A 15,381-nucleotide genomic window follows, 5' to 3' on the forward strand; every position below is an offset into this window, starting at 1 on the left:
AGGCCATTCAGACCCCGGGCTACGGTTCCTTCGTGGCAAGTGCATTTGTTTGGGAGAATCGGTGTTTAAGAACCGTGGGAGGGGAGAGGCTCGCTCCTTGAGGACCTCTTATGTCCGTGAGGAGGGCTCCCTGGTGGAGGAGGGCTGGGGTCGGGGGCCACGGATGGGGGTGGTCCTCTCCTGGCCGGGGAGGGCTGTGACCCTGGGGGCCACCGCACACAGGGGGTGAAGGGCAGGCACGGGACAGAACGGGGAGCACAGTGCTGGGCGGCCCCGGGTGGCCAACGGCTCAGCAGAACCCTGGGGCCAGAGTGACGGGGGGCGTGGCTGGCACGAGGAGGCGGCCGGGGCCCCACAGGCACTGCAGGCGGGGGGGGTCCTCGGGCCTCGGGGGGCAGGGGGGTGCCCGGGCCTGGTTCAGAGGCCAGTGGGGAAGGAGGAGTTGGTGGAGGTGTGGAAACAGCTGCTGGGGGCGTCCCGGGTGAGGCTGTAGGTGCAGTAGGCCACGGCGGAGCCCAGCGTCAGCCCCGTCATGTAGGACACGGTCATGGTGTTCCCTGCGGGCGACACTGGACCTGAGGCGGCAGGCAGGGCACGGCAAGGCAGCGGGGGGCGCTCAGAGGACCACCCCGGCGGCATTGACACCGGGCTGGAGTCCCCGCCGCGGCTCTTCGGGCATGGAACAGTGACCACAGCCCGCCCCCCAGGGAGGCGGCCCTCCAGGGACCGTTACGCCCGCGGTGAACTCATGGGGTGCCCCAGGCCTTGCCTGCTTCTCTGTCTGCAGCCCCCCATCTCCACGTGCTTCCTTGTCATGGACGATCCGGGACGTCTAAGGGCTTCTTGAACCGCTGTGCCCAGAACACGCTCCAGGGCCCGCTCCCCCAACCCCCCTCCCATCTCAGTGGACAGCGATCTTGGGACAGCCCCAACCCGGGGACTCCTTCTCGACCCCCGATCCCTGTCTCACACCCGGTCTCTCAATCCACCCGCTGGCCCTGTGGGCTCTACCACCAAACAAACATTCGGGTCCTGCCCCTCCTCGGGCCTCCCACCCCTACCCTGGCACCCGCCCCCCCCACCGCGGGCTCTGCCGTGGGCTTTCGTGAGGGCTATTCCCTTGCATTGCCCCCGGGCTGGCTCCCTCACCACTTCCTCTAGGTCTCTGCTAGAAGTCACCTCCTCGGAGAGGCCTTCCCAGACTGTCCCGTTTACATTGCAAACTCCCCATCCCGACGACCCCATCCCATTTCTCTGCTTGGTTTTTCTCCGTCATACTTACCACCACTCAATGCGCTACACGACCCCACAAGCGCAGGGACCATTGCCCCATGCCCCTGGCGCCTAGAACAGGGCCTGGCATGCAGTCGGGGCTCACCGAGCAGTTGTGGGATGCATGAGGGAATAAGGAAACGTGCCGCCCCTGTGAGCTCCCTGAGGCTGACTTGACTCTGCAACCCAGACGCACCTGTTGGCTACGTGGCCGTGGTTTTTGTGGGCCTCCGGGCCTTACCTGCCAGCTCGCGTTGCTTGGGGCTCACTTTGCCCGCCGCCAGGATCATGGGCACGCTGCCGAAGTAGCCGTTGCTGATGCCCATGAGCAGAGAGAAGACGCAGGGCCAGGCCGGGTGGCGCAGGGCGGGCGTGCCACTGGGGTAGACGCACAGGATGAAGAGGGGGATGAAGACCACGCGCAGGCAGGAGCAGGCCAGCAGGTGGGTGCCCCGCCAGTCCATGGGCAGAGCTGCCAGGATCTGCGGGGAGCCGGGCGCGTTGGCTCCCCGTCTCTCCCGAGCCCACTGCCCCTCCAGTACCTACTGCAGCCCCGTCCCCAGACGCTCCCAGCTCCGGGTGTGTCCCTGTCCTTTGTCGGCCTTGACCAGTAAATCCACCAAATCCCTGTGACAGCAACACACGGTCCTTGCTGCGTGCCTGGCGTCCATCTGAACACGGCACGGGACCCCCCCACCCCGTTCAATCCTCACCGCACCCTCCCAGGATGGGCTCCTGACCCTGCTTGAGAAATGAGGCCCTCGAGGCTGCGAGGGTCAGGTTCACCTGCAACAGTTCTCGAAGCAGGAAGTAGTAGGATTAGGGGTCGAGCCCACTAACTAAGCCTTGCTCCCTCGTGAACCAGACTTGTTTCTCAGACCGCTCTGCTGTGTGACCTCGGGCAGAGGGCTTTCCCTCTCTGAGCCTCACATTCTTCGTTCACCTGAAGAAGGCCCATGTCAGGCCTGCCCCAGAGACGGCAGCCTGGATCTTACTCCAGCCGGAACTCCTGACCCTGCGCTTGTAGCCCAGGGCACCCTGCCCACGTTCTTCTGGCCCCTTTGAGGTGCCTGCTCCCTGGGAGTACCCCCTGTGCTGTCTATGGAGACCTGCCCCAGAGGCCCGTTAGCTCCAGGGCACAGACACAAGGAGGATGCTGGCGCCGGCCCTGTGGGAACGGCCCACAGTTGGGAGCTGCCCTGCAGGGTTGCTGGGGCCGCCCGCGGGGGGATGGCGCCGTGGCTCAGCTACCCCCCTCCCCGCTGGTGTCCTCAGCTCAAGGCCTGCCCCTCCCCACGCCCCTCCCCTGGATCCCGAAGGGCCCGCCCCCGCGGTGCCCCCTCTTCCCCCAGGGGCCGGGAGGGGCTGCAGGCCTGCCTTGCCCACGAAGTCGGAGAGGTTGAACACAGCCATGATGAGGATGGGCAGCCACTCGCCCAGGACGCAGTGGCGGACCTCGGACTCGAGACCCGGGAACAGGCACAGTGTGATGAAGTAGGTCACGGCGATGGAGAGCATGTCGGCCCAGATGGCGCGGGCCACGGCATAGCGGTGCAGCAACAGGGCTGTGGGCGGAGGGCCAGGGCTCAGGGGTCAGCGCCCGCCTGGGCCCCCCGGGGCAGGGGTGCCACCCGCAATGCCCAGAGGACCGCCCTGCCCGCCGCATCCCCCGCCCCCACCTCTGAAGGAGGGCCAGCTCCGCGTCACTCTCGGCTGAGGCACATCAAAGCGCGTGTAGGCGCCCCCGCCGCCGGTCACCTCGTGGGCCGGGCTGTCCTTCGGGGACCCGCCGTCGGCCAGGCCTGGGCCTTGGTGCTCCTGGAGGGAGGACGGGGCGGTCGGGTGTGGGTGGGGAGGGGCCCTCCAGGCTCCCCGCCCGCCCTCCCATCCCCCACGGCCCCTCAAACACAGAGCTCCCTCCAGCCCCGGAGCCTTTGCACTTGCTTTTCCCTGGACCCTTCACATCTCCCGTCCACTCGGGTCAGGTTTCCGCCCAGAGGCCGCTTCTTGGGGAACCTCCCTGACCACTGAGGGGCCCTGTCCCCACTGCAGGCCTTGTCCCAGCACTGTGACACGGCAGGTCCCTGGGTGGCCCCTCTGGGAGGACTTCGCTGCTGAGGACACCGAGGGGCGCAGGGGGCTCCTCCCGCCCGGCGCCCCGGGGTCATCCCTCAGGCTCCAGGGGCCGCCCCACCCGCCGCCACGCTGTCCCTCCGGGGCCGTGCAGCCCTGCTGCCACCAGAGGGCGCCCCGCCCCCCAGGATGGCTCTGGCCGGCCTGCAGGGCCTCAAGCCGCGCGCGCCGAGGGAAGAGCCTGGGTCCACAGGTGGAAGGAGCCCCAGACCACAGCGTGACGGAGGCCACGGCTGGAGGAGCCGGGCCGGGACCTGGCAGGGGCAGCGCGCGGCAGACTCACAAAGTGGATGTTGCCCGCGGCGACGTCGTGGTGCACACGGTAGCCGGCTCTGCAGCCCGGACGGTTGTCGCGGGGCCGCGTGGTGTGCGAGAGCACGAAACGGCTGCGCCGCACCAGCAGGTGCAGCAGGAAGCAGAGCAGCTCCAGGCCCGCGGACACCAGGAAGAAGATGAGCGTGCTGGCCCGCTCGTCCGGCAGCAGCAGCTTGGTGAGGATGCGGCTCAGGGACACCATCACGCCCGCCGTGCCTGGAGTGGGGAGGGTGCCGAGCTGGGCCTGGGCCCCAGCCCCCACTCGGCACCCCCAGCCCTTCCCTGCCCCAGCCCCGCCCCTGCCCCAGCCCAGGCGCCAGACATGCAGGGAGCTGTTCACAGAATGTGCCTGCTCAGACGACCTTTCCCGGGCACTGCTGTCTGCTCATACACACACCCCAGGAGCATTTATACAGCGCCTGCTGTGTGCCTCGCACCATCCCGCCCTGGGGACACAGTGGGAACAGAGAGGACACAGGCCCTGCCTTCCCAGAGCTCGGTGGGAGAACTGCAAACAAGTCACAGAAAAATGCCAAAAATGCGCAGGATCGGGGGGCAGGCAGGGGCTCAGGAGGAGCAACTTGTCCACGTGCTGGGAGCTGACAGGAGGCGTGGGTGTGGGGCTGTGTGATCTCGAGATCACAAGGGAGGGCGGTGGGGTCATGTCAGACAGGATGTGTGTGGGGGGTGTGACCATGAGCCCCTGGGCAGCGTCTGGCAGAGGCGGGCTGTGGCCACTGTGGGCTCCTCCCAGGGTGTGGGGCTCCTGGCTGCCTAAGCCACCCCAAATCAGCACCACTCAGCCGCCTCGCTCACCTCCTGATGAAACACACAGAAGCAATCCGCCTGCCCCGGGCCTTCCTGGAACCAAACCCCACAGACCTAAGGCTTGGAGCCCTGGGGGCATCTGGCCACCTCCCACATGGTAGAGGAGCAGAATACCCTGAAGACGAGAACTGGGCCCAGCTTCCGCCTGGACCGCACTGTGGACCCCGGCCCATCGGAGCACGGAAGGAAGACTCAGAACATCTGGAGGAAGGTGCTTCAAAGGGGCCCTGATATGTGGGCGGGGGCAGCAGGGCCAGAGGGGAGCCGGCTACCTGGACCTGGGCTGGAGTGCTGGGATCAGCCTGGAGGGCAAGTCTAAGGGTGCTGGGTAAGTTTCAGGTTTGGGGGTGCCATTCGCTGAGCAGGGGCAGGTGGACAGAACAGGTGGGTTTGGGAAAGTGAGTCTGAGAAGCCAAGTGGGGGTGCCGGGCAGAGGTTAGCGCGTGGGTCTGGGGCTCCGAGGTCTGGACAGGCTCACCCCCACACACACGCACACACAGGCAGACACACAGAGTGCAAAGGCACACGAGCACTCCGAGTCCCCCTAGACCCCCGCTGCTCACATCACAAAGGTCTGCACCCTTGTACAAATGTGCACACATCACAGCCGTTCCCTTCCCGCCTGGAGTCCCTGCCCCCCACCTGCCAGGCAGGGGGACACGGCGGTCACCGTCCCCAGCCCAGTGCGTGGCCCCTCGCTGGGGGTTCCTCCTGGGGGGCTGCAGATACTCACTCTCCCCGGTCATCACGCCCTGGGTGTATCTCTTGGGCAGCATCCCCGTGTACCCATAGAAGCTGGATTGCTGCACTTGGGGGGAGAGACGGAGGAGTGACCGTGAGATGCCACCATCACCTGGCCTGGTGGCGGAGGGATTGGGTCCACCCACCCTGCCCACCAAACAGCATGTGCCAGGGGCCACGCTCTGTGACTAGTTCTGGCCAATGAAATATGAGCAGAAACAACATGCATACTTCTGGCCAAGGTGGAGAAAAGCCCCCATGGACTTCTGGGGTTTCCCCCAGCGGCAGTGACCGAAGGGGCCCCGTGTGACAGATGGGGACCGCTGCGGCCTGGCTCCCAGTGACAGTGTGGAGCATTGCCTCCGGCCTCGTGTTGGACACCCCTCGAGAGCCAGAAATAGTGGTTTCAGTTCTATGAAGCCACTGAGATTTCTGGGCCAGCTGGTTACCAGAGCCTCCCTGCTCTCATCCTAACCAACACGGGCAGAAACTCAGCAGGATCCAGGGCGGGAAAGATGCCCGGGCTCGGACCCTGCAGGTTGGCGAATCTGTGGCCTACTGGACACCCCGGGGCAGTCACGCTAGGAAAACTAGGATCTCCTCCTCCTTCCCGGCATTTGCTTTTTAACAAAATAGAACAGAACAAAACAGACCCGAGGACACCACTTCCTGGAGCCCTGATTTCACGGATCAACACACACGTCACGCAAATGTGTTCACTGGCTCATGGCGTGCCATGTTTTTCCTTCCGCTCAAAAAGAGTGTGAAAAAGTACAAAGCAACCGGCCTGGTCCTTTCCAAACGTCGCTGCCGTGGAAGAGGAAAGCTGAGGACCACGCGGGACTAAAGGGGATTAAAGACGTGACAGCGGACGCAGGGCGTGATCCCGGATCGGATCCTGGGTCAGGAACAGAACGCTAGAAAGGACGTTATCGAGGCGACTGGTGAAGTGCGGACACGGGTCACAGAGAACAGCGCTGTGCGGTGTTATACTTCCTGACTCGGGCAGCCGTACCACCGCGATAGAAGAAACGTCCTGCCTTCTACAAAATACACCCTCGAACCCAAATGGTTTGGGGTGAAAACACAGACTATTTTATATTTATACGTATTCAGGGGCGAAACATATACGTATCTATACGGGGGACAGAGAGAAAGCCTACGTGACAAAATGTCAGCCATCGGCGAGCCGACGTGAAGGGTCTATGGGAGTTCCTTGTGCTAGTCCTATAAGCTTTCTATAGGTTTGAAAGTTTCAAAATAAAAAGTTAAAAAGATAACTTAGAAAGCCACGGCCCAAGAGGAACACGGTGGCGTGGGCAGATGGTTCTCGAAGCGCAGTTCATGCGTGGGACGACCACGGGACCGCCTCAACGCCCACGCGGCATGCAGTGGGTGCTCGGTGCGCACAGCACTGTGGATGTGCAGTGTGCGCGTGTGGGTGGCGTGCAGGTGCGGTGCACGGGCACGTTTTTGTGTAGGATGTGCCAGTGGACGCAGGAGGCCCTGGGGGTGTGCGCTCACGGTGAGCGAGCATGCGTGGGGGGCACGCACGTGGCTACGTCCTGGCACCGAGCCCTCATCACCCCGTGTGGGGCGCCCCCAGCAGGCGGCGGGACTGGGGTGGGACGGCCCGCACTGGGTACTCACTCAGAGGCTCGGCGCCAAGCCCCCCAGCCCCGCCCGCGCCCCGGCTCAGGCTCCTACCTGTGCAGCCTAAGGCCACGGTGCCTACAGCGGCCAGGTTGATGGCGTAAGCCTGGTCATGAGAGAAGAGCTGTAGCCAGACGTCACAGATGCTGATAAAGAGGAGGGGGCCCAAGGCCAAGAGGTAGCCTAGGGGAGAGGCCAGAGAGGGGGCAGTGAGCAGTGGGCCGGGGGCTCCCCTGGTCCCACCCTTCCTGTAGAGCCCGGTCAGAGGTGCCCTCTCTGTCTGCCTTTCTCCTTAATACTGGGAGGGCCGGGGACACTTTAGAAGTGCCTGGAAGGCTTCCTGGAGGAGGCACCATTTGAGCTGGGCCTTGAAACTGGATGTCGTCATGAAGAGGAAGGGGACAGGAAGAGCAGACGGGGCCCCAGGACAAAATGTGGGGGTGCACAAAGGCCTTGACCCTATTTTCGCTCACTGAACCCTGTAACGTTCCTAGGAGGTGTGCCCATCCTACACATGGGGAGACTGAGGCGCCGGGAACCTGGGGAGGTGAGTGGCAGGCCAGGTGTGTGGGCAGCGTACCCGCGGTGATCCTCGTGTGCAGGCTCAGTCTCTCCACCAGCGCGTTGTTCAGGAGCACGGCCACCAGCGCCACCAGGATGTAGGTGAGGCTCATGTCGAACACGATGGAGGTCCCTGCGGGGGGCCGGCAGCAGGCGCTCAGGGGGAGCCCCCTCTCCGCACCCACCCCCGCCAGGCGCTGCTTCCTCGCCCCGCCCCAAAGCGGCTGACACCCAGAGAGGGGGCGTGGCTGCCCCGAGTCCCTCAGCGACTTGCAGCTGAATAACGCGGGCTCCCTGAGCAGGTTCGGGAGGGTGGCGGCCAGCCTGCGGCGGTGGCGCGGCTGCGGGGGACCCACCTGGGTACTTGTGGTGCAGATAGTCCACGTCGGTGATGAAGCTGTTGTATGGGAGCAGGAAGCCCACACCAGCCAGCAGCATCGCGAAGTAGATGGCGTGGTAGCGGTCATCAGTCACTGGCTCCTCGACCGCTGAACCCAGAGGCAGCAGGTAAGAGGGGGACGGACCCCTCGCAGCCACGGCCACTGTGCCAGGACCAGAGTCTAGCGTAGCACCGCCATCCCCACAACCACCACGGTCATTGCCACCCTATCCACCGGCATCGCGGCCACCGCCCCGCTTCATGGCCAGAGCTGTCATGGCAACCACCCACGGCCATCACCATCACGGCCACAGGCAGCTGGCTTCACAGAACCGTGGATGGCCGTTGGAAGACTCAGCTGAGGCGAAACGCTGGGGAGGCTGCCCATGCTCTAAGGCGCTGAGCTCCCCCGTCAGCACTCCTGCATCCAGGGAGCGCGCACGTGGATGTGGGAATGGACATGGGGCCAGCCCCTATGACCTTCAGAGACCCGCCAGCAACGCGGCCACTGGCCCGAAGGGAGGGTCCAGGTTCCCAAGGGAGAAACACTTCTACCCGGACACACGACAGTCCCATCGACCGGCCACTGGCCACGATGGGCTCCTCCTGAATCAACAGGCAGAGAAGAGGGTGGCCGTCCTGGCTGGGGCGGTTCATCCTGACTACCAGGGGCTTATCAGGGATGGAACAGAATAGGAGTATCCCTGCAGTGCAAGAGGCTCCTCACGGCATCTCCTACGACTTCCACTCCCTGGGGCTGAAGTCAACGGAAAACGGTAACGATCCGATCTTAACCTTTAGAAATGAAGGTCTGGGTCACTCCACCAGGCAAAGCAGCATGACCAGCTGAGTAGCTGAGGGCAAAAGGCGAGGACTGGGCAGTGGAGAAAGGGAGTTATAAACACCAGCCACGGCCACGTGACCCCTTCAGACACGAGGAAGGCCCGTTTTTGTGGGTATTTATCCCTTACCTCGATAGGAATATTTTTGTGTATGTGTATTAACCCAGAGCTTGGGTTTTGTGCCCTTTATCACCTCATCGTCTAACAGAGGATGCGCCTGTGTTAAATCTCAGGATTTAAATCATGGGCTGTCAGAGGAGAGGTGCGACTGAGGCATGCCAGGCTTTGCATCTTCCGGGGAAAGCGTCAGCGTGTTTTCGGTTGTAGAGGGGTGGCATGACTCTGTCAGTGTCTTTATTTGGAGATTAAGTGTGGTTATGGAGCTCTGTTTGGGAGCCAAACCGGGCAAGGGGTGGACTGTGATGGGTCAGTTTTACGGGTCCACTTGGCAGGCTGAACTAATCCGTTGTTGTTCAATCAGACACTGACTGAGCTGCTGCTGGGCAGGAATTTTGTGGATTAAAGTCCCTCCTCAGTGGCCTCTAAGTTAATCAAAAGGAAATTGCCCTGGGTGGGCCTGACCTAATCAGGCAAGACATTTAGGTCCTCCCAGACCTGAGACCCTAAACAGCGCAGGACTTCAGACTTCCTTATGGACTTCAGACCACCTTAGCCAGGCTCCACTGTAGTTGGTTATGTTCTGAAATAAATCCACATGCGTGTGCGTGTATACATATATATATATATATATATATATCTCTACACCTGCATCGTATCGACAACACTGTCTACCATCTGTCTAGCTTATCTCCTACTGGGCTCTGTTTCTTGGCTGAACCCTGAGTGACCCAGCCACCATCACCAAGGCCACTATAGTTAAAACCACCACTGCCATGGCCACCATCCACTTCTATGGCCACGGCTGCCAGGGCTACACGCTATCTCGTGCCATGCCTGGCCAGGGGATGCCTGGCACCTTGGGGATGGGCCCAGAGCTGGCTCCGCCTAGGCACGGGGGAGCAACCCATTGCAGGGCTTGGCCAGTAGGACTTCTGCTTCCCATGTGCAGAGACAGAGGGTGGAACCAGAGAATAAGCCCCCCTCCTTCTGAGCCTGGAGTGGTGCTAGCATAAACTACAGCCACCCCAAAGTGAACTATCAGAGGGGCCTCCTGAGCGCAGAGACAGCCCTAAGCCATGTTTTGGGGCTTTTGCTGCAGCCACATCGAGTGTGGCTCCTGGACCGTTCCCTTTTCACAGAGGACATAACCAAAGCCCGGACAATGGTAACTTGCCCAAGGTCCCCAAGCTGGCAGAGGGATGGGGCTGAACCCAAACCTGTCCAGCATCAGCCCCGCACACAGCCCTCTCTACCCAGCAAGCCTGGTCGCAAAGGCAACTGGCCATTTCCTCGAGGTGAGGGGACCGAGGCTAAGAGAGGTTTAGGCCCTTGTCCAAGGTCACAGAGCCAGGACAAAAATCAAGTCTTCGCACCTCACACTGGTCCTCCCTTCAGGCACTTGCCCATCTCCACTGAAGCGAGGCCAGCGAAGGTGACCAAAGCGACAACAGGTCACCTCCAGACGGAAGCTCTACGGGGCAGCGCATGATTCCCCGGGCGCCCTCCCTCCCGCCCGGTGGACCAGATGAGGCTCCGTGACCCGCCCCGGACACATGGCATCAGCGAAAGGTCCCTGAGACAGCGGCTCGATCGTCCCCACGGCAGATCCCTCCTGACGGACGCAGCGCCCTGCGCTCGGGGACCACCCAAGGCTCCCCGAGGGTTCCCACGGCCCATCCCGGCTCGGGGCCAGACACGCACCTGGGTCCTCCCCCGCCAACTCACCAGAGTCCGTGAAACCTGGGACGCCCCTGGTTGCGCCGCCCTGGCCCTGAGCCGTCCCCGCCGCCTCCTCCTCGAGCCGACAGCCGTCGAAGCTGAAGCTCATCACCATGCTGCTGTCCGGCGTGCCCGCCGTGATGGGCTCCTTGAGGCGCTGGCTGCCCACGGAGCCCATGGTAGGCCGTGCTGCGGAGAGAGGAGAGGAGGCGGGCTGAGGGAGCGCGGGGGGCCCCCGGCCACTGTCCCGGCCCCGGGGGCTTTGCAACCGACGTTATGGAACGGTGTGTACGCCCGCACTGTGCTCAGGGTCCCATGCACCATTTCCCTCTGGGAGGAGACGCCTGAACTCACTCACTTTACTGGCGGGGAGGCCACGCGAGCCTAGAGGGTGCCACTCCCCCCACCCCCCATCTCACAGACAGTAAGGGGGGCCGTCCCGACCCAAACCCAGGCCCGTGGGACACTCCGAAGCACCACGGCCCTCCATTCCGGGGCCCACCACCTTCCGGGCCGGGAAGTCCTTCCTTTGGTCTTGCCTCAGTTTCTCTTGCTTCAATTCAAGTCTACTACCTTTACCTTTAAAAGAAAGGAAGAAGCTAATTTATCCATGATGGAGAAATACCCCCACTGTGGCGTGGGGATGGGGAGAGTCTTGTTTTTTTCCCCTAAAAGGGTTATCTATTTTTCTTTCCTTTTTTTTAAAGATTTTATTTTTTTAAAGCAATCTGTACACCCAGCATGGGACTCGAGCTCACAACCCTGAGATCGCACGTTCCAGCAACTGAGCCAGTCAGGCGCCCCATCAATTTGTTTTTCTAACGATTTTTATTCATTTATCTCATTGCAGCTCCTCGTGGAGAATCTGAGACACAGGCAGGACACTAGAGCATCGGGCACTGAGCGTGGCACCTAGACCCACCCATGAGCTTGTGCGGGAGCCCACGGAAGAGGCCAGGAGAAGGCCCATTTCCCGAGGGATCTCATGTGCCCAGGACTACTCCAGTCGTCTCTGCGGCCGGCCTGTCACCGCCCCTCCACCTCTGCCTGCTCATGCTTTGTCTCATTTCCTCCCGCTCTCCTGCCTCAGTTTACCCGCTCCCAGCCTCCAGACCTGATGCGCTGTTACCGAGCGCCTCCTGCTGGCCCCGTGTATCCATCTTTCCTACTTTGCACAGAGTTTTTACTGGGGCCTTGGAGCCCGGAGCCGTCCTGCTTCAAGGCCGCCCCAGTCCCCTCCCACAAGCACGGAGAACAGGGTTGGGGGTTCTCTGTCTGGGGGCTGGGAAGCAGGCGTAACCCCCCTGCAGGCTCAGTGCCTTTCCTGAGTGTCCCCCAGCCTGGGCCTCCTGCCACATCTGGAGCTGGGGGGCCCAGGTGGGATTTAGGACAGAGCTGGGCCTGGTTTGGATGACCGTGGCCTTGCTCGGTGGCCTGGGGCAGGATCCCACACAGGAGGCTCAGAGACCCCAGGCCCCACCCTCCCGGCCTCCCCGGGGCAGACAGGAAGGCTGGGGAAGGGGCCAGGGGCAGAGCAGTGGTCTACAACAATGGAACGCTCCTCCCTGCCATCCACTCCAGCCCTGCCCTGGAGGACGCCCGAACCCCGAACCCCTGACCAGTCTTCCGCAAAGCTTCCCAAGACGCAGTGCCCTGGCCACGCCTGGCCACGCCACTCGGAAGGCGGACGTGCTCAGCATCGAGCCAGGAGGCGGCCCCACTGCTCCCTCTGGCTCATCGGTGAGGCAGGCAGGTGCCACCCACAATGCCAGCCCCGCCACTGTCCCCACGTGCTGCTCCAGGGCCCTTCTGTGGGCAGGGGGCTCTGGCTTCCCCTGTGGTGGCCCCAGGCCCCTCGGCACGACCTCACTGGTGGCAGAGTTGGGGGGTGCATGAGGTGGCTCGCTCCACCTCTCCTGGCCTAGGCCAACTCGCTCCTCCCCAGACCCCTCAGACTCCACACCAACAGCTGGAGCCTCAGATCGTCCCCCAATCCACTCCTCCTCCTCTCATGTTCCTCTTTAGTTAAAATCTAAGGACATACACATGAGTTTAAAAAATCCAAGAGTGCACGGGCTCCCCCCAGCCTGCCAGGACCCCTCAATGTCCACCCCTGGGGAGTAGCAGAGAAGACACAGTTCATGTCTTTGGCCAACAGATCACCAGTCACTGCCTCAGTGGGCCACCCCTGGGCCTCAGTTTCCCTCCCTCTCTGTTGTGGACAAGGAGGGTGAGAAAGTACTTCACATATCGGGGGAGGGGGTGGCTGGGTGGCCGAAGGCCTGGCTGCACACAGGAGGTGCTCAGAAGTCACACACGACGCTGCTTCGGGCACTGCTGTGGGCCTGAGGGGGCTCCTGACCCCAGCAATCCTGAAAGCCCGGTTCACAGGCCCCCACTTTGCACCTAGAGCCAAGGCCAGAGGTCACACAGCTTGGCATTAGAGTCCCAGCCGGATCAAGCACCTTTGGCACCCCCATTTCAACTGTGACTGAGTGGACACTGCTTCTGAATGTGCTCCCAAGGCCAGGCTGACCCCTCCCCTTCGGGGCTGTGCTCTGCCTCTACAGTGTGTCCCCCAGAGGGGACAAGGAACCTGAATTCTATTTGGAAAGCCAGTCTGCTGGCTGTCTTCAGGCCTCACACTCATCGTGGGCCACAAGCCCCAGCCATGTGGACACCCCTGGATGTCCCTGGCCCCCGGTGCCTAGGCCTACTGAGTTCTCTACTGCTCCACAGCCGAGCCCAGACATTGCCCCGACTTCTCCCTGCTGGTTCTGCCCACAGAAAAGGGGGTTTCAAGGCGCCCGGCCGCCCCCCTCCTGCAGTTCCCGTTGGAGAGGTGGATGCACTGGTCTCAGGCGCTGGCTGGCGGCTCCCACAGCCCAGAGCCACCCCTTCCTCCCTGGCCTTGGTTTCTGGGGGTCCCAGGGCTGGCAGCACTCTGCATCGCCCAGGCTCCTTCCGCCTGCCCCGCTCTATCAGCAACAAAGTTGGTTCCCAGGCCTGTGCCCCTAGGCAAACGACAGACTCCCCAGGCCACCACGACGAGGTGACCCCTGGACACAGTCCCTGCCTCTTACAGCAGCTTTTCCAAGAGCTAGGAGGGAGCTGGCTGGGGGATGAGGTGAGATGGGGCAGAGGGGGTCCAGGGAAGAACTTCAGGTGGAAGGACCCTTTGGGCATGCCTAGGGAGGGAGGTGGCTCCCAGACCTGGGCATGGCCTGAGGCCACTGGCCACTCTCCTGGGTCTGGGTCCTGTCCTCGCAGATGGGCTGATCGTGGGGGGGGCTGGCCCGGTCCAGATGCTGGACCTCTTCCCAGGACAAGGGTGGGGTGGGGTGGGAGATTCGGGGTCCCCAAAGCCATGTGCCTCCGCCCCTGGACTCAGCTGCCCCGAGCCGGCGCGGAGGGGGAGGGAGCGCGGAGTGGGGCCGCGCGCGCCGCAGACAAAGGCTCCGACAGGTCTCCGCGCTCCAGCCCATCCCCGTCCCTGTCCCCGCCCGGCACCTCCGCGGTGACCGCTTACCTCTGCACGGCCGGGCCCCGGGGTCCTCGGCGCGCCCGGCCCAGCCTGTGCCCGCCGCCCCCGCGCCGGGACCCCTGGGCGCCCGCGCCACACGCTCCGCGCTTCGGGCCCAGCGCAGCCGGCGTCCTCCGCGGGTCCGCGGTCCGGCGGGCCCGGGTGGGCGAGCGTGTCCGGGGGGCGCAGCAGCAGCGGCCAGCGCGGCGGGGGCCACCGCGCTCCGCCCCGGCCCGCCCCCCGCGCGAAGCCCCGCCTGCCTGCCCCGCCCTCCCCCTCCGCCCCCCTCCCCGCGCGGAGCCCCGCCCCCGCCCTCCCCATCCCGGGGAGTCCGCAGAGGCGGGGGCGGGGCCGAGGCTGAGGTCGTCGCCTCCGACACCCCGGGGAGGGGCGTGGTGGCACCCAGCCAACCCCGGGGTGACGTGCGTCTGATCTAGCCCGCCACCCCCATGCCCACCTCCCCGCGTGGGTGCCCAGGCCCACTACCCCCCTGCCCCCCTCCTCCCGCCTTGGGTCCTCTGGGGAGGGGCAGGCCTGCCGTGCCCAGGTTAGTGGGTGCGACAGGTCACGCAGGTGGCCAGACTCAAAGTTTTGAAGGATGAGTAGGAGTCCGTGGGCTGGAGACCGGGAGGTGCGCGGATTCCAGCCAGGTCTAGGGGTTGACGCCGAGCTCTGTGGGGCTCCCTCGCATGGTCCCCGCCCCTGCCCAGTCTCTCCTCCCCCCAGCTTGGGAGCCTCGGTTTTCTCCCAAATAGATGGGAGCCTCTCTCAGGGCTGAGGGCTGCAGCTCCCACACTTCTGTCTGAGCTTCAGTTTATTCTTCTATAACATGGTTTTAAGAGAGATTGTGTGAAGGCTTGGGGGACATTGCAGAGAGGAGCCCACCTGGGGCCCTGGCACAGGACATGAGCCAGCGATGGAGGGGGGTGTCCATGCAGAGAAAGGGGTCCTGCCACAAGGTGAGAAAAGGACCCAGGTGAGAAGTAGACATGTCCTGGGTCCCTCTAGGGCTGGGATTTGTGTCCGTGGGAATCAGGCGAGCCCCCTCCTCATGCAGGACCGAGCCACCAGGATGGGATCAGAGGAGGTGGCTGCCAAAGCACCCGCCAGGCCCATGCCTGGATGCCTCCCCTCACTTCTCACCAGATTAGCTCCTCCTGTTGCCGTGAGACCTACCTCTGCCATCTAGCAGTAAGCTCCGGAGGGACTGGTCAGCCCATAACTGTGGTTGGCACCTTTTCTCAAAGCCTTGCCCGTCGCTTCTAAAAGACTGGCAGCCCCCTGAGGGTAAGGCC

At 63.4% G+C, this 15,381-nt stretch overlaps 1 protein-coding gene across 1 annotated transcript; it reads right to left on the reverse strand.

The window, feature by feature from the left end:
• Window positions 1-417: 417 nt before the first annotated feature.
• SLC29A4 (solute carrier family 29 member 4) lies at window positions 418-14,130 on the reverse strand. Its single transcript, XM_021680058.1, has 11 exons — window positions 14,093-14,130; window positions 10,570-10,752; window positions 7,860-7,991; window positions 7,523-7,636; window positions 6,997-7,125; window positions 5,282-5,356; window positions 3,689-3,936; window positions 2,952-3,090; window positions 2,650-2,837; window positions 1,514-1,754; window positions 418-557 (listed from the first exon to the last, which is right to left on the reverse strand). Exons 2-11 carry the CDS (start codon window positions 10,739-10,741, stop codon window positions 418-420), a joined length of 1,578 nt encoding a protein of 525 aa, XP_021535733.1. The 5' UTR covers window positions 10,742-10,752; window positions 14,093-14,130.
• Window positions 14,131-15,381: the final 1,251 nt, after the last annotated feature.

This window comes from Neomonachus schauinslandi, chromosome 5, assembly GCF_002201575.2.
Source record: "Neomonachus schauinslandi chromosome 5, ASM220157v2, whole genome shotgun sequence".
Taxonomy (NCBI): domain Eukaryota; kingdom Metazoa; phylum Chordata; class Mammalia; order Carnivora; family Phocidae; genus Neomonachus; species Neomonachus schauinslandi.

What these genes read in the sequence shown, in the direction of transcription:
- SLC29A4 (XM_021680058.1), bottom strand. Translation starts at nt 10,741, where the DNA reads ATGGGCTCCGTGGGCAGCCAGCGCCTCAAGGAGCCCATCACGGCGGGC. An exon ending in CCGCGGGCAACATCCACTTT is followed by an intron (nt 3,091 to 3,688) that starts GTGAGTCTGCCG and finishes TCCTCCCTCCAG; the next exon opens with GAGCACCAAGGCCCAGGCCT. An exon ending in GAGCTGGCCCTCCTTCAGAG is followed by an intron (nt 2,838 to 2,951) that starts GTGGGGGCGGGG and finishes CTCCGCCCACAG; the next exon opens with CCCTGTTGCTGCACCGCTAT.